The sequence below is a fragment of the Equus przewalskii genome, chromosome 18 (assembly GCF_037783145.1).
Source record: "Equus przewalskii isolate Varuska chromosome 18, EquPr2, whole genome shotgun sequence".
NCBI lineage: Eukaryota > Metazoa > Chordata > Mammalia > Perissodactyla > Equidae > Equus > Equus przewalskii.
Genome location: NC_091848.1, coordinates 46,055,265 through 46,074,484, shown reverse-complemented (window position 1 = coordinate 46,074,484; position 19,220 = coordinate 46,055,265). Strand labels below are relative to the sequence as shown.

General features: G+C 40.0%; 1 protein-coding gene across 10 annotated transcripts in view; it reads left to right on the top strand.

Moving 5' to 3' along the window:
• Positions 1 to 19,220, top strand: part of SIDT1 (SID1 transmembrane family member 1) — a 102,785-nt gene that overhangs the window by 41,384 nt on the left and 42,181 nt on the right. For all 10 annotated transcript variants that reach the window (XR_011528957.1, XR_011528954.1, XR_011528956.1 and 7 more), the window contains exons 4-9: positions 6,997 to 7,042; positions 9,712 to 9,813; positions 10,431 to 10,514; positions 11,809 to 11,896; positions 13,079 to 13,150; positions 13,571 to 13,664. Coding sequence is in view for 4 of the 10 variants with exons in the window: in XM_070581934.1 (XP_070438035.1) it covers positions 6,997 to 7,042; positions 9,712 to 9,813; positions 10,431 to 10,514; positions 11,809 to 11,896; positions 13,079 to 13,150; positions 13,571 to 13,664 (486 nt within the window). In the remaining 6 variants the exon portion in view is untranslated. The remainder of the gene's footprint in view (positions 1 to 6,996; positions 7,043 to 9,711; positions 9,814 to 10,430; positions 10,515 to 11,808; positions 11,897 to 13,078; positions 13,151 to 13,570; positions 13,665 to 19,220) is intronic.

Below are 19,220 nucleotides of genomic sequence, written 5' to 3'. Positions count from 1 at the left end.
GGGGAGAAAAGGGAAAATACATAGTTATGTTTACCTGGTGAGAATTCATTTGGATGTATACTTATGACTTGTGCACGTTTCTGTATGTTTGTTATATTCCAATGAAAAGATTAATTTTTTAAAAGTCAGAATATGTATTTAAAAATAGTATATATTACTTTTTTACAGCTTATTTTTCTGATCAGAATGTTCTGTTCTATTATAAAGCTCCCCTTAAATTTTCTAAGGCAGTTTGTAAAGAAGTCTGTAGCCAATGGAATTACTAATAGGAATCAAATATTTGTCTTGGTCTTCTCAATACCCCTTGACAGTGCTATACTCATAGAGACAGATGGACAGATACATGAATGAATGGAATGAAGGATGGAGAAGTAGTCACAGCATTGTTTTTCCAAGTTTCTCCATTAATTTCGTTGTAGAAAAAGGTGACATGATAATTTCAAGAACAAAGAATGACACTTCTCCCCACCACACACACACAAAAAAAAGGCAGGAAAAAATTCTCTGGTGGATAAGATCCCCCCAGATCAATTAAGCGAGAGTCCTAGGAGGAAGATTTGAGCATTAGTGTATATTTTCTAGAGTTTCCTAGACAATTCTAACGTGTAGCCGGAGTTAAGGACCACTACACTTAAGCAATTTCTAAATATGGTGCTTACGTTTGTTTTAACAGTTAAATCTATTTATGACGTTAAGCAATATGGGAATTCATGGTTATACCTTTGAAGGAGGCGGCAGCACATTATTTGAACAGGGTGCGGTTTGAACTTTGGAGAAGCCTTGCCTTCACTGTTTGGTTTCTGTGTCTTTGACCTGTCACTGTCACTTGGTGACAGTGTACTTAAATTCTAGAGCCATTTTCTGTGAGGCTAATTAGACCCTTTGGAGAAATGAATTCTGTGAAACTGAAGTCATAAGGTCACAACTCTGTGTAAGTGTTAATGAATGATGTGTGTGCTGGGGAAACTGCAAATCTGTTCCCTCACATTGTTTTCTGTTTCCACCCCTTACAATGTGACCTGACCTCAGCAACCAGACATCCAGATCATTTCAATGCACGCAGATACCAGGGCTTTTATGAGAATAAGATAAGCCTGAGAAGCGATGGTAACTGAGATATATGTGTCTCTTCCTCCCTGGCTCTGGGTTGTCCCACACCAGCCTTGCTGGTGACCCAGAAATCCAGAGGATGATGGTAATGAGTAGGAGCTGAGAATGGTGGTAAGATCGGGACTCTAGGTATTGAGAGAAACACTGAAGAATTAACTCAGAATTCCTAACATTGTAGTTTCTGTTGTATGTTTTTGAGTGGCAGATTAGAAGATACATGAAATATGTTCTAGGAATTTTTTTTCCAGAATCATAAATTTTAGGAATGGAAAGATCTTTGGAAATTGAATCCATTCACCTCATTTTTACAGATGAGAAAACTGATGCTCAGAGAGCTCAAGTAATTTGTCCAAACTCACAGAGCTAGGAGAGGATAAAATCAAGACTAGATTCTACTTCTGACTCCCAATTCTGAGCTCTTCCCACTATAACATGCTATTCCTACTTTCTGTTTAAAAATGTCCTCCCAATTTTTATTTTGTCCCAAAATATGTTTCTCAATTCCAGGAAGCATTTATTTCTTTAAATTTAGCTTTAAAAATAAAATTCTGCCCTAAAGTATTGCTCACTGCCATCTAACTCTCCCCCACCCACCTCCACTTAGCTTTACCAGCACTCATTTTCCCAAACTCCAGCGCCCTGGTGTCAATGTTGCAGAGTGTGAAGTTGCAGACAGGGAAGAGCAGGAGGCTGTAGCAGCAGGCAGCCGCCTGATCATGGGGTAGAAGGAGATTGGAAAAGTTGTTAAAAAAATTTAGGCATTGTCTAAATTATGATAGTTGCGTGGAGAATGGATTTGAAGAGGACAAGATTGGATGCGGAGAAATTAGAAGGCTGATGCAGTAATCAAGATAAATAATGAGATAAATTGAAGAATGAAAGTGATGAAGGTGAAATTGACAAAACTCGATTGGATATGAGCAGTAAGAGAAATGGGAGAGTCAAGGATGACCGTCTAACTTGTAGATGGTAGTACCATTAAGAGAAAAGGAGAATTTTGAGGAGAGAGGGAAGAGATGAAAAGTTCACTTTGGGCCATGTTGAACCTGAAGTGCAGATGGCCAGTGGAGTGTTGGATATATACCTGTATGATGCCCAGGAGAGAGGACTGAGTTACAGACAGCAGACTGAGTAGAAGCGCTTCAGAAGGCTGGTCCACATGGTGCCCAAGGCACAGTTACAGGAAATAGGGCGGAAGACCAGGCGGGACCCAATCCTTCCTCTCTGAGATCTTATACACTGCACCAGGGAGCTCAGACTTCACCTTTCAGGTTATGGGAGCCACTAAAGGATTTTAAGTAACAGAATAACATGAGCAGATCTGATGTTTAGAGGTGACTTTAGTGGCAGTGTGGAAGATGAACTGGAGAGAGGAGAGGGGAGAGGCAAATAGTCAAAGGTAAAGTTATTTGAATAGAGAAGGATAAAAAATGGTTAGGGCCTGATCATGTATTATGGCAGCAGCAAAGTTTAAGGGAGAAACAGAGTCAAGTAATACATGTGGGGATACTTCGCAAATTCGAAAAATACATGTAGCAGAATCAAAAATATAGTCCTACAGGAGTGCTTGCAGCCTTCAACCCTCCTCTAGCCCTCTAACAGGGGACCTTGAATCTTTGTTTTGAGACACAGTTTTGAGTGAGCTAGCTTAGCTACCAGGCTGTGAAAAGTGGTCAATTTTTTGAGGAAATGGATGAGTGAAGAGGCTTTTAGACTATTTTACCATGTGTCACGCTATGTAATCACCCTTTGGTATTTAGGGGTAGATGACAGTAATGACTTACATTACTTTCCAATTTTTTTCTTATTAGATGCTATATTGGGCAAAGGTGGCTTCAGGTCGGAGCAGGTGCCAGGGGTACTTTTACGCTAAAAGAATCAGTGAGACTTGGTGACCAGTCAAATGCAGAAGTTGACAAAAAGGGAAGAGACCAAGATGACTCTGACATTGATGTCAGAAGTCTAGTGAGGTTTACTGACAAAGAGAGCAGTGGGTCAGGATCAGGACAATAATGGTACCTTCCATTTTGATTGTGTGGAGTTTGAGGGACAGTCAAGTGCAGAAGACCAGCAGATAACTACTCTTCTGTGGCTGGCGCTCAGCAGAGAGCCTGGGCTGGACGTGGAGACTTGAGATTCACTGGCATTTTTGTGGGTTTGGGGGACAACTGAAGATACACATAATTGGGATTTTCATGGCAATTGAATACAATATTTATATATATAAATGTATGTGGCCTAGGAAAACGAGGAGATCAAGAACAGGACCGTGGGTTACATTCTCATGTAAGGGATGGTCTGAGAAACGGGGCCTATCAAAAGAAGCTGAGAAGGCATAGCCAGGTGTGTGGGAGGAAACCCAGGAAGGTGGGTGCCACAGAGCCCAAGGGAGGAAAGAATGTCAAGACAGAAGGAGTGGTTGTTGGTGTCAGATGTCAGAGAGAGATAAAGAAAGTTGAGGATTAAGTCACGGGATTTAGCAGTTAGGAGGTGACTGTTACCCTTAGCAAAGGCAACTTCCGAGGGATGGTGGGAAAAGACTCCTGATAGCAGTAGGGAGAGGAAAGAGAGAATGAGAGATGAGAGCAGAAGGCTCTTTTAAGCAGCTGGTCTGTGAAGGAGAGAGAGGATATAGAATGACATCAAAGGAGGGAAATACATTGAAAAGGGAGGAATTTTATTGGGGCGTTTTTGTTTGTTATTTATTTTGAAAATGGTTGCAAATAGAGTGTATTTATAAACCAAGGGGTAGAAAGGCAGATAATTTATAAGAGGGTTGAATTTCGGAGAAGCGAAATCTCAGAGAAGGGAAGAAAGGATAGGACTTAGCGCATGCGCAGAGTTTATACTTAGACCAGAGCAATGAGGTGATGGGTTACCGAGACAAGAGGGTTGGTAGAAGGGTGAGGATTCATGAATGGTGTTCATGACAGATGGCAGTAAGCAGATAACAGGGAATGCTGTTCTGAAGTCCATAGTACAAATGAATAATAGGGTATGATTTCCTTCAACAAACAAGTGGAGGTTTTGACCGCCCCCTGTGCTCTGGGCTAGGGGCTTGTATCACAAGATGAGTAAGGTGTCATGAATCTCACAGTCCTCTCTGGTACTCACCTCAAAAATGACTTGGCTTTTGTCCCTGCTTCTCTTCCCACTTATCCTTTCTTCCCATCCCCTTTTTGTTTTTCTTCTGTTTGATTACTCCGTATGTGTTTCTCCTTTCTCTACCTTGGGGCCCCTCTTCTCCTCTTCTTCTGTCTCCCTATCTGCACATCCACCTCTCTTGACTTCATCTGTTCGTTTTCTCTTCCTCTCTCCCTCAAACTAGCCAAAACAAGGAAACAAAGTCCGTTTTTAGTTTTTCTTATTTATTGAATAAACATTTGTTTCCTGTGTTTAATTTTTTAAAAACAAATAAGTTGGAAATTTTATACTTTTTTTTTTGAGGAAGATTAGCCCTGAGCTAACATCTGCTGCCAATCCTCCTCTTTTTGCTGAGGAAGATTAGCCCTGAGCTCACATCCGTGCCCATCTTCCTCTACTTTATATGTGGGATGCCTATCACAGCATGGCTTGCCAAGTGATGCCACATCCACACTCGGGATCTGAACGAGCAAACCCTGGGCCACCAAAGCAGAACGTGCACACTTAACCACTGCGCCACCAGGCTGGCCCTCTACTGCTTTTTTTAAAACTAAACGTGTATGTGAGTCTTAATTCGCTATGTTCTATTGGTGAATGACCCTTGATAAAATAAACCTTCCCCACCTCTGTCAGGGCCTATGGGGAAGGAAGCACTAAGTTTCATTTGTAACAGACACAATGTTTATTTTGCACACACTGTTGACTCTATGAGAAAGAGAGGACTTAATGTGATAGTCTAAAGAAAACAATATGTTTTCAAAGTTTGTAAGTGTTGTGCTAGTAAAGAAACCATAAAGAACAAGGTGAAAAAAAACCCAGAAAATTCATATTGATGTCCATACACTCAATGTTACAGTTGGAATTTATATGAGAGGGGAGAAATAAAAAACAAATTTCAGGCCAAAGAAAATTGGTTGCTTCTGGAAATTTCATGCTTTCTGTTGCTAGCCAAGAAAATCAGTGTCCTTTTCATTCCCCTGACCTGGCAACGAACAGGATTGAAGGCCCCATGTTGCCCTGGTAACAGCAGATGACATTCCCCACACTGCTGAGAGGGTGTTGCCCAGCCACACACAGCACCTCAGGGCCTGCCTCTGGCTGTGGGATCTCAGGAGCACACACACAACAGGGTTTGACACAGACTTTAGCTTCTTTAGGTGACTTAAGGCCACAAGTTTTCAACTGTGCTTTAACAGAGCCAAACCCTGACACTGATGGATGATTTCTGTTGAGAGCGGACATGTAAAAATTACATCCATTACTAAATTCTGAACCTAGTCCACCGACAGCCTAAATTGTTGGTCATTACCTTCAGAAATAGTGCTCAAATTTTATGACTTCTAAACAACACCTCCAATTATAAACTTCTTGCTTAAATGTCCTGACATGCCCTTTCCAAAGGAGTTTTTAATACAAATTTTTTAAACTGCTTAACTTTTATAAAAGGAAAATTAGGAGTGGAGAGAAAGACCCTTTAGAGAGCACCAGAGGATGAAGCTGGGGAGAGACCAGAGAAGAAGTTCAGGTTCAGGGTCCCAGAAATGCAGCCACATTGGAGGGGTGGGGGCGTGCCATTCCCAGGTGTGGACCTTGAGAGCACAGTGGGCTTATATGAATGATCTTCACAGCTACAGATGAGTCATGAGCCAGAAGGAGCATAAGAGTCCTTAGAAACCCATAGAGAAGACCACATTTGTCTTTGTGTTTTCCAGCCTCTGGCTGTTTCACATATGTTCATTCCAGACAGCACTCTGTGCTGCAAACCGATGCTCCCTGCATGCTCCTCACACTGTCCTTTCCTCAGTGCTGGGTCGTGCTGTCTTTCACAGAAGGATAAAAACATCTAATAAATAATTCACAGTAAATTACTAATTGGAGAAAAAAATAACTTATTTTGTTCTTTTGGTGGTATTTGCATTTTAATGGAGTCCCTTAGAAGGCAGTGCCTAACCCAAAGAGGACACAGTCTTGAAGAAGAATTTCAGCTGGCGTGGCAGGCAATTGGGGAGGTGCTTGGGGGCAGGAAGAGCATACTCCTGTCCCTAAGGACCCTCCCATGGTGATTATCTATTCACCATGTTTTTAAAAAAATGATCTTTTGCCATGGATACATCAAAATTATTTTGAGGGCCAACCTCAATGGCCTAGCAGTTAAGTTTAGCATGCTCCACTGCAGTGGCCTGTGTTCAGTTCCCAGGCATGGAACTACACCACTCATCTGTCAGTGGCTGTGCTGTGGCAGTGACTCACATTAAAAAAAAATAGAGGAAGATTGGCAACAGATATAAGCTCAGGGCAAATCTTCCTCAGCAAAACAAACAAACAAACAAACAAACATTTTGATTTGTTACCTACAATATCCAAAAGGACCTCAAACTTTCTTTTCCTCTCTTTTAGCCCACTTCTGACAACTAAACCCTGTAACATCTTAAGTGAATCCAAAGGCAAAAGTGTCTACAAAAGTAAACAAAGTACTTACTTTTATAGGTGTGACTTCATGGGTATACAAAGACATAAAATTGATCCCCTCCCCAATTTGATCATTCTTGGGAACTGAAATCACCAAGTCCCCATGCAGTTTACTTTGTCAGTTTGATGGAACCAGAACTCCCTTCACAAAGGGAAAGGCTCTCCTTGTGTCTAGTTCAAGATGGTTTTCTTATAAATAAATATTTTTTACATGCTAACTTATGCTTTTCTCTCTCTTTTCCTCCTTTCTGCTCTCCCACTTACATTTCTCAGGACGAATGTTGCCTTTCACTTCACCGCCAGCCCCTCTCAACCTCAGGTAAGTGAAGAACTCCAAGGTTATCCTGAGTCTCCCTGTAGGTGTCACCCAAAGAAACCATGGTAACAGGTAGAGTCAGCACGTGGTGTTGACCTGGATCTTTCACAACTTGAGATATATTTGTATTTTTGGACTGTTAGCTCATGTTACTGGGATTTTGGACACAGCATGTATTTAACCTTATCACCTTAATTGGTGTGAAGTGGGAGGCATGACATTAGTTTGTAGGTGTTTGTTGGCTCAACTTTCATTTAACAAATCGTGTGCCTACTATGTACCAAGTACAGTTTTAGACTGTACCAGGTGCTGAGGATAGAAGGATGAAGAAGAGAGATGAGCAACTTCTGCCCTCATGGACCTTATAATCGGGATGGAAGTGGGGGAACAGGGAGTGGAAAGCCAACTCTATAAACAGATATACAAATATTTAATTGATCTGCAAATACAATAAAAATAAGACAGATATTAATTTTTAGTGTTATGTGTGGAATAAGTTAGTTTCTCCTGTCATAAAGAGAGAACAGGGGCACTGGCCTGCTGGCGTAGTAGTTAAGTTTGCGTGCTCCACTTAGGCAGCCCAGGGTTTGCAGGTTCAGATCCCAGGCATGGACCTACACACTGCTCATCAAGCCATGGTGTGGCAGCGTCCCACATACAAAACATGCCCTTAACATTTATTGGCCACTTAATTCGTGAAATATTTGAAAGCACTGGTTGCTAGGTGCAATGGGAGATATCTAGAAAGGGAGGAAAAAACTTGTACTCCAACTACAGAAAGAGGCCAGTCTCACAGTCCTGTGCAGAGCTAGAATAAATATGATATACTGAATGTCATAATGCACTTCCAGTTTGTAGACTAAAAATGGCTTCCTTTTATTTTAAAAAATTATGTAAATATTAAAGCCTAAGTATTTTGTATATAAACCCCAAACTAGAGTAAATAGAACAAACTAATAAAGCAAAATGGAAATTCTTTGATATCTATGAAAGTCTTACTTTATTATTAACTGTTCCCGTTTTAGCCTTCAACTGTAGGAAAGATTTCCTATTCCTATAAACTCACCCAAACTATTGCACATTCTCCGACAACCTTCACTGTCACTGTATACCTCTATTCTTGTAGATAGAAGTGGATTACAAAAAATTGGGCAGGTAATCAGGACCCTAGATGATGATTTTTGGACTAAATTTCAGCCATTGCTTTGGGTACTTGTCATTTGCTTCTTTCTGGAAAATGTAGATTATCAAGGCTAGGGTCAAAAACATTTATTTGGGGTTTATGGTAATTTAAAGATAGGGAAGGTTGATAACATTTTGGCATAGAGGTAAGGCTTCAGTAGATATCTACTGCTTGCACAAAACCAGCTCCTGTAATATATAGGAGTTTATATGATGCTCATTATTGCTAACAGTAGTCATAGTAATGCTCTTGAGCTTCAAAGTCGGGATCCCCTAAGAACCAAAAACACCTCTTGGGAATCCCAGAGTATTCACCTGTGGAAGAGCCATATTTCATGTATTTGAATCAAACTCCAAAATGAAAGCGCAAAAGGAAGTGGGTTCTTGGGAGTGTTGCCATCTGTTACAAGGCGTGAACAGACTTCCAAACAGCAGCGTTAAGGACACTCCTTAATCTTGAGGTTATTTTTTCCCCATCAGAAGGCTTTGGATTATTGAAAACCATCCTATTTTTATTGCTCTGGTTCTCAGAATAAGGTTAGTCAAGACGATGTTGGAATACAAAATTAAGTTTTAACGTGTTTTGCCTGTCCCTTAAAGTGATAGCTTTATTAGAGTCCTAAGATATAGGGGGTTGTTTTTGTCAGTTTCCTCAAAATCTTAATCATGTGTTTCATGTCAAGCTTCTCAACCAGTTACCATATTTATAATTATTGGGCAAAAGTCCCTTTTCTTCATTATTAGCAATATGTTTAAAACTTAGAGTTAATAAATTTTTCTGGTAGATCCATAGTCTAAGTAGGTAAATGGTGTAACCTCTTTGTATTATAAATGTTTCCTGATGCTGATGATATTTGAGATATACTTTTAAAGATATCTCAGCATGCCCTAAATTGTGAACATATTTCAGGGGGTCAGCTGGAGGGCTTGGGGTTTGAATCTAAATGTCATCTAGCCATATTCCATCCAGGAAGTAGATTCTTTAGCAAAACATCTACAGGAAGGGTGGATCTAGTGCTAATTCTTGCCTATGGGAAGATGCTTAAGATTCTTGAAGAACAAGCTTGTCTGCTTTTTAAGATGGAGCTTCATATTTCAAACTGAGTACACAGAAGTAAACCTTTTCTCATGTTACATCCAACATATCCCTAATTCAAAGGGTTGGAGGGGTCTTCTTAAGTAGAAAGTGGAATGAAGTTTAGCAAAGTTTAGTTGAGAAAGAAATACCGTAGAAAATGGAACGGCAACATTGCATGAAATGGCTGCTTGTTCTTGTTGCCTAGTACCTAGCACAGGGCTCTCTCTCTGCATGGAGCAGTTGCTCAATATGTATGAGATAAATGGCTGACTGAATTAATGGAGTTTTACATCTGACCTGTGTGCCTAATATTAGAGGAAACAATCCTATTCATGTGAAAATAGTTTTGAGTTTGTAACTCTAAACATTTCTTAATATTTATGAATCATGTCTTTCTTTTTCTTATTCTCAGTATTTTCTATACAAATTCCCTGAAGATGTGGACTCAGTTATCATTAAAGTCGAGTCTGAAATGGCTTATCCATGTTCTGTTGTCTCAGTCCAGAATGTCATGGTGAGTTTTAATAACTTGTCAACCTTCCAATGTGGACCATTATGTTGTCCCAGGAGAAATCAAAGAGAAGGGTGGGGACCATGTCAGCCTCTTACTATGTCTCCTGCAAAACTGCTAAATAATGAAAACAGTGTCTCGTGCACACAACTGGGCAGTCTGTCTTTGGAGACACTGATTTGGGGAGATAGAGAATAGTTGACTCGTCACCAAAATAGAAGAAGGAAGGGCGAGAGGATCATGACAAAGAACAAGGAAGACCAAGTTGTGGGCTGCACAAGAAAAATAGAAATCTACCATTTGTTTTATGTTTTTTAATTTTTATTATAACATTAGGCCCTTTCTGTCTCATAAGGTGCTAACAAAAAATGAGAAAGGTGTGACATACTTTAAAACAATCTTTTCACTTCTCTTTGATTTAAAGTGGTCTTTATATCAAAGCAACTTTAGAGGACAAGACACCAAGTTATAGGAAAACTGTTTCATGACTGTTGTAGAGGGAAACTTCTCATGGTTTCCGGCTTAGTAAGGAACCTCCTCCTCTGTGACCCAGGGGGTGTGTGGTACGTGTAGTGTGACTTTAGTGATGCTTTCTTTTTTATCCCTCATGTGCGTTACAGTGCCCAGTGTATGATCTCGATGACAATGTGGAGTTTAATGGTGTCTATCAGTCCATGACCAAGAAAGCTGCCATCACACTACAGGTGAGACATTACTTCTCTGGTCACCATTGTCAATGACAATGCACAGTTGACAGTCAGGTTACCAGTGGACCAGCATCCAAAAGGGAATGGTCATTCACTGTGTACCTTGAACCTCTTTCCTTTCTGATTGGTTTTAAAACAAAGATAGCTGTTCTTGAACCAAAGCCTGGGTGATGGTGGACAATGCTACTCTGCCAGGTGCCCCACTCCCCTTGGGGAACTGTGGGACATAGATCTGACAGATTGCTTAGAGAGGTAAGGTCAGATTATAGTCTGCTCCTTGGAGGATGCCAATTTAGGGTAAAGTTTACCTGATCCATTTACAACAATTAAACATATTCTAATAATTTATACCAATAACAGTAACCAAAAGAGGCTTTCAACTCTGGACGGAATGGATAGGTTCAGAGGAATATGGACCACATTGGTACAGCAGTTTGCCCTTTGGCATTTAATTTTACCATTAAATCATTTCAATGGTAATTTTATAGTTAAAGTGTACACCCATCAGGTCACTAAATTTTCAAGGAGATTCTGTCCCTGCCTTCAGGTGGTACTTACTTGAGGTACCTACAATTTGATCTGTTCTTAGGAGAAGTGAAACTGTTGTTGAATAACAAGCAAAGGAGGAGGAGAGGTTAATTATAATGTAGGTATCAGACCTGAAAACTCCTATCAGTCAGGCTTTAACCTTCCAGTGCCTCAGATTTGATATCCCAAATATCCGCTCTCATTCATTCTTGGGTAAGGCGACTGGACACGTAGAAGCACACGTGCAGAAGGTCAAAGTCAGGACTGTAACTCAGGTCTCCTCACTTGAGTCTTTGCCTCCTTGACCTAAATTAGTTACTTAACAGCTGACTGTGTGACTTTTAGGAAAGTCATTTAGCATTAGATTTTTAAATAATAAAAACTTAATATAGCAAACTTAAACCTGCTCTAAAAAATAAAGTTTAATGATTTAAAAAAACAATATACAATATTAATTGTTAAACGTAGGCTGTTGACATATTCTTTACGTGGGGCCTATTACAGTTCTAAGCACTCAAGTGGACACAAGATAGATTGAAATTAGAATAGTGTATCTATCGCTTTAATTCCTTGGATGTAACAATTATTTTATTGTGGATAATCTGGAGAAGATCGTGGGTATGTGAAAGTCCTCTCTGGGGCGGGGTGAACTTTACTTTTCTTCTCTTTCCTCTTTCTTTCTGGCCCCACCCCCACTGCCATGGACTTTCTCCCTTCTTTCTATCTTTCCTGCCTGGTTATAAGATTGTTATATCTTATGCAGAAAAAGGATTTTCCAGGAGAGCAGTTCTTCGTAGTATTTGTGATAAAGCCTGAAGATTATGCCTGTGGAGGATCTTTCTTCATCCAGGGTAAGTGATAGTGAGGAATACTTGGCTACTTAGAAAAACCTAATGAAATGGAAGGGAAGCCAAAAGATCCCATTGGCCCCTTTTGACCACCTCCAGTAGCCACTAAGTGACCGTCATCAGCAGTGACTTGCAAGGCAGTCTGAGAGACTTGAGAAAAATTAAAGGGAAGAAGATGATAGATCTAAAGATATTACTGATACCACAAAATGTCACTTAGTGCATTGCCTCTTCTGAAAGTCTTATGCTCCCTCAGACCGTGTGAGGTCTATTTACTCAGTTGGCCTTTTATGCAGCAAATACTTGCTATTATAAAGTAATGATTTTGTACAACAGATCAAGGTCCATTTTCTAAGATCGGTTTGGTAGCCAGCAGTAGTGGAGCCACTTATATTTGTCAGTAGTCATCATTTCCACAAGGACATACAAGGAAAATTCAGTTCTCAATTCCAGCTGCCAAAATTATATCTTGCAAGACGGTAAGAAAGCAAAGTGAGACAACTTATCCTAATGACGGGTTGTGTGAGCTCTTAGGCATAATACAAATGGTTGTGGGTAACTACCCACGGAGTACCTTGGGAATGGAATAGGCTGTTGATTGAAAATACAGTCGCCCAGCAGCTGATGAGCTATATATGATCAACACAGAGGGTGTTTACTGTTGAGTGTAACATGGTTCCCTTTGTATTTAGGTGAAATTTCTGCTTGTGTATTCTTTAATCTCTTAATCACAGAGCTCTAGAGTTTTGCCAGTGTCCAATGTTCTTTGGTAGAACACGAGTCCTTTGATGACTATATAAGAAAACACAAATTCTCACTGGCTAGAAAAATGCAAAGCAAAAGACGAGGTAGCTTTCTATTTTTGCAGTTGTTTTCTTCCAATGTCTGTGGCATGTTGAGCCATGTGGATATCAGAGGAAGGTCAAGCCTTCTTCATTCAAGAAGGGAGGCTGCAGTCTCATTTGTGTCAGTTAGTGTTATCAAAATGCACTGGCAAAGGCCAGATTGAAAGTTGAACCAAAATGGGTACTAGGTGGTTGCAGGTTTAGGGTTAGGCCTTCCTCTAGTTCTTACTAAAAAAAATTCAGCAACCAGAGTTAATTCTGGACAGTTTTTGAACAAAAGTTCACATGAGAGGCCAAGAACCAAGTATCTGATCCATTGTGTCTTTTTCTTTTTTACCAGAAAAGGAGAACCAGACCTGGAATCTACAGCGAACAAAGAACATTAAAGTGACCATCGTTCCATCCGTTAAAAGTCAGTATTGGCTCTAGGATTCGGTGGAGAGATTCCCATGTCAGGAAGTCAATCACATAACTCAACGTTGATGTCATCTTTTCCAATAAACATCATAAGAAAACTAAATGTTTACCTTAGAGATAGAAGAGAGAATCAAAGCATTTTTTTAAATCTCTTCCAGAAAGAAAGAGAACTCAATTATGAAGTCGTATACAGGAAGTCCTTCCCAGCTTCCACTGGGAAGTCATCACTGTGAAAGGCAGCCATTTGTGGATAATGTCTGGGTCACCTCCAGTAGCTTTGCTGCTTTGAATGGAAATATCTTAGAGGACTAAAGAATGGGCGTGATGGAGATGGGCCCTTGAAGCTGTCTTGCCCCAAACATATTTCTCTTTTCTCCGGAGGACATCCTGACCAAAGTTGTTTCTCTTCCCTCAGAATCCGTGTATGTGAAAGTCAGTGTTCTCACTTTCTTCACCTTCTTCGCCTTCTATGTGGGATACCTGGTTTTCGCATGCGTTCATTATATCAGGTAGGTCAAGAGTTTCAAGAAATGTTAATCCTCTTTGCCTATCTCTGCTTAGTGATTAGAGCATTAGGCCCTAGAGCCATACTGACTGGATTCAAATCTGCCTCAGCCACTAACTGTGTGACGTTGGGCAAGTTACTTAATTCTCTGTGCTCTAGTTTCCTCATCTGTAAAATGAGCTAATAATTAACTTCATAGAATAGTATAACTGCAGTGTTTATGTTGATGTCCTACATAGACTAAGTGCCGGTAGAGGTTTGTTGATTTTCCTAGTTAATGAAAACTCAACAGAAAGACAGCTTAGGTATTTTTTAGACCAGAAAATACTCACTATGAATCTTATGGAAATGATGAATTCTTCCTAACATGGAGATTTAGAAACAGCTTTAAACATTCCATCAAAGAGTAAAATTAATGCCTAAAATAAATCTTGAGGTAAAATAAATATGAAGGCAATATACTAGGTGCTTTCTTGCTGTTGTAGAATCAGTTTTCTAGTAAAATGTCCCCGGAGAGAAAAAAGGGAGATAATCATGCTGTAATTTGACCAAAGAAAATTCCCTTCCCAAGAGTTTGGAGCCCCTAATAAAAGGAGCTCCAGTCTTCCTAGCAGACCTGAACTTTGAGAATGCTGTTCTTTGTGGTGGTCTCTGTGAAACAACTACGAAAGAATGGCAGGAGGTTTACAATATGTAAAGAACACCTAAAGAAAACAAACCAGCATCAAGTTTTCAGACTACTGAGCACGAATAACTTCAGCTGTAGTAAAACCTCATGGCTACCCCGGTGATCCAACCATCTTGCAATATAGGCCTATCTCTGTGACAAAAATAACTCCCTTCTGTGACCTTTATGAAGCTTTACTGTTGAGAAACTGGCTTCAAAGACCTTGGGACTATCACTGGCCACATCTGGGACAATTTGGGGACCAAAATAATTAAGGAGAATGATGAATTATAAACCATTGAGAAAAGTAGAAATTCATGAGTCCATATTGATAAAGAGCGAAGGAAAGAAGGAAGGAAGGAAGGACGGACCTAAATAGCTGCAGATATACGTCCACTGAGTTCAACAAAGTTACTAAAACAGGTACACATTGGAGAAAGGAGGCCTTAGCAAAGACTGACAGCAGAAGCGAGGACTCTTGCCTACAGAAGAATGCCAAAAGCTGACAGCAAATGTGGAAGGAGGGCTGGAACTGGAAAAGCATCATTTTGCATAGATCGGGTTAAGAATCTTCAATGAATACTAAAACTAGGAGGAAATCTGGGGATGATCAGGATATTTGCATAGACTGAAAGTGTATCCCCACAAATTGCTTAGTAGTTGAAGGGAAAAAAATTTAACTATGCAGTGGAGAAATCAGATAGGCTTGACTGGGTGATCAAAATTAATATGACCAAGGGGAAGATGGACCTTGTGTGCCTCCAGATGTGACAATCTGAGAAGGACACAACATCATGTATGCAGTATCCCAGCCACAAATGCATATTTTGAATATAATCATAAGGAAAAATTAGACAACTCAAAATGACAAACATTCTATTAAAATGTGTCACAATAGACAAAGAAAGGCTGTGGGAAAATTCCAGAATGAAGGAGACTAAAGAGATGTGGCAACTAAAGACAATACCTGATCTCAGACTGGATCTTTCACTAGAAGAAAAATATGCAATAAAGGATATTATTGGGTCGATAGCAAAATTGTCATATAGACAGTAGTTTTAGATGAGTATCATATCAGTGTTAAGTTTGCTGAATTTGATAGCTATACTGTGGTTATGTAAGAGAATATCTTTATTATTTGGAAATATTTAGGCATGAATATACGTGACGTATGCAACTTATTTTCAAATGATTCAGAAAGAAATTTTTATATATACATATGAGTATGAATGTGTGTGTACGTATATATACACACACATATAGACAGACAGAGAATGATAAAGCAAATGGGGTAATATGCTGACAAGTGAATCTAGGTAAAGGGTATCTAGGTGTTATATTTTCTATTCTTATTCTTACAACTTCTCTGTAAGTTTGAAGTTACAGTAGTTTCGCCTTATCCATGGTTTCACTGTGGTTGCAGTTACCCATGGTCAACCATGGTCCAAAAATATATACGATAAGGTATTTTGAGAGAAAGAGAAAGAGACCACATTCAAATAACTTTTATTACTGTATATCGTTATAATTGTTCTATTTTATTATTAGTTATTATTGTTAATCTCTTACTGTGCCTAATTTATAAGTTAAACTTTATCATAGGTGTATATGTATAAGAAATACATAGTCTATATTGGGTTCGGTACTGTCCATGGTTTTAGGCATCCACTGGGGGTCTTGGAACGTATCCCCTGCGGATAAGGGGACACCACCAAATTTTCAAATAAAAAGTTAAAAACAAAAACCCCAGTCTGCAGGCAAGTATTATCCCTGGAAAGTATATACACTAATTGATCATCAGCTCAGTTGATTTATCAGATCATATTCACTAACATTTAACAGTCCCTGCTCTGTGCTAGGCTCTGGGTGGAGCCCTCTAAGCAGACTGTTTCAGCTAATGCCCCACGACCATGGCTACTAGTATTGTCACCATCTGACGGTTAAGGAAATGGAGGCATAGAAAAGGTAAGGAATTTGACCAAGAATTCACAGCCAGTAAATGAAGAAGCTGGGACGTGAACTCAGGCAGCCTGGCTCCAGAGCCCTGGCTCTTAAGCAGGCTGGTCAAGATGAATCTGGAGTCAAGATGGTCAGGGCGTGTGAGAGAGGGCAGGAGGCCACACCAAAAGCCTGGCACTCCAGCATGGATTTGATTGCAAAAGAGTCCAAATTTTGACTCGGATAAGCTCCAACACCATCAAAAAAGTTCCTCTCTTCTGCCTCTCAGGAAGACTGTCTCTACTCCTGATGCTTTAGATTTTAGAAAATAGGACGTCACCTGTTTAGTTAGATAGCATGCGTAATCAACATATAAACAAAAAATCAAATTGATCGCTGGATATCCATCGCTCTAAAGTTGTTATTCAGCCTACTGAAGTGAGCACAGGTTTTGAAAGTCATCGTATAAGGCTCTGTTGAAATCTCTCACTGCCAGATTATTTTGCTACAGTCAATTGCACAAGCATAGATTCTTTCCAAATATAGACAAACTGAAAATAGGGTCCTGGAGACATAAGAACTATTTGGCATTCTAAACAGGGGACTAGACTGAGGGAAAATGCCAGCAGAATTCTTCCTTCATTGAACTAATCAGAAATAAAGTTTTCTCCATAACCAAATGAAGCCAGTCCTGAAGCATAGCACCATTTGCTTGATGAGTCCCCTGAACCTGTTATTAACGCATGTGGGGCTTGCAGTACACGCTATGAGATCAGGATGTAAACATTGATAAGAGTCACGGCCCCCTCCCTCAGCGAGCTAAGAATCCAGAGTGTCTTTATGCCTTATTGGCTTGAACCTAAACACCATCCCCTCCCATCCCCAGCTCCAATCCATTCAATAAGTATTTAGGGAGCCCCCACAGTGAATGCGCAGGCCCTGGACCAAGCACTGCACACATGTTCTCTTAGTCATTCCTTTCCACCACCCTGCCAGGCATTGAGTTCAAACTTGTATTAGTTATCTACTGCCACAATAATGCTGCATAAAAATCGACCATAAAAGCTCCAATGGCATACAGCAATAAATATTCAAGTTTGCTCACAAATCTGTGGTTCAGCTGGATGATTCTGCTAATCAGGACTGGGCTCAGAGAGCTCAGCTGAGTGCCGTCATAGAATGCAATCAGCTGGCAGGTCAGCCAGGAGCTGGCTCTTCTAGACCAGCCTTCAGCTGCATTTGGCCTCTCACCCTCCAGCAGGCTAGCCCTGGTTTATTGTATCTCCAAGGGAGACAGCAGAAGAGTGTGAGGCCTCCTTAAGACTTAGGACATTCAGGAGTGGCACGATATCACTCCACCCTCCTTCTATTGATTAAAATAAGTCATGAGGCCAGTCTAGATTCAAGAGGTAACAATGTAGAGCCCCCCGTTAGATTGAATGAACTGGATGCAAGACAAGGTGTAGCCATTTTGCAACCAATCTGACCTGGTTCTCATTTACTATTTTTCCCTTATTCATTGTATACTGCCTGCCTCACCGAGCTTTGTCAATCATTTAACTCCTTTAATGAAGAATTTTATCAGCTCCAAAACCTAGGGCAAGTGTGGGTAAAGCCTGCTAATGCAAACACACAATCCAAACACATCATCTTTTATGAGTCCATATAATTGCTTGCCAGTCAATATCACTCAAATTGTGGATAAAATTTCACTAATGCTTTATTTGCCAGACAGAACAGTCAGGCCAAATTGTAACTGCTTCCTTAATGATATGCCTTCTTCATCTGACAAATAGTTAGTCATCATTTCCTATGCACTGGGGCCCTGTCCTACAGCTTAGGGGTGAACAAGTCTAGATCCCTGCTCTAATAACGCTTACATTGTAAGAGAAGAAACATATAAGTAGGCCAGCAGTTAATAAAGAAAATAATTTCAGCTAGTGACAGGAGGAGAATAAACACAGTGGTGTGATGGAGAATGATTGGCTTGGGGAAGCTACTTTAGATTTTATTTGTTCAGCAGGGAAGACCTCTCAGAACCAAGACCTGAATAACAAGAAGGAGCTGCATGTGAGGATCTGGGGAGGGGGCGGCCCAGGCAGAGAACAAGAGCAAAAGTCCTGAGGCAGGGATGAGTTTGCATGTCTAGGAACAAAAGAGGTGTGAAGAGAAGTTCTTCCACCAAACATACCAAGATCTGGAGTGAGCAACTTTTAGAGTCCCAACCTGGAAGTAAATGAGAGCATGCACCAAAGCCCAAACACATCTAGTCCCAACTTTCCCCCCTCCCACCACCTCCTCCCCAGCCTTACATCCAAAAGTAAAGCTCATTTAGGGGGAAGAGAGTAATTCGCATTGTAATTTTTCATAGACATTCCCAAATAGTATATCTGGTTTTTTAAATAATAGCTTTATTGAGATATAATTCACAGACTATAAAATTCACCCTTTGAAATTATACAGTTCAGTGGTTTTTAGTATATTCACAGTTGCACAACCATCACCATGATCTAATTGTCCTCACCTCCAAAAAGAAACTCTGAGTTCACCGAGATTACAGAATAAAAGATTAATATACAAAAATCAATTGTATTTCTATACACTAGCAGTGAACAATCCAGACATGAAGTTCAGAAAACAATTCCATTTACAATAGTGTCAAAAATGATAAAATACCTAAGAATAAATTTAACAAACTAAATATGACTTATACATTGAAAACTGCAAAACATCCTTGAAAGAAATTAATGAAGATCTAAATAAATGGAAAGATATCCCATGTTCATGGATTGGAAGACTTAATATTGTTAAAATGGTGTAGTAGACAGAATAATGGCCCCTAAAAATATCCATGTACTAATATCCAGAACCTGTGAATATGTTACTTTACATGGCAAGAGAGATTTTGCAAATGTGATAAAGTTATGGAGATTATCCTGCATTATCTGTGTGGAT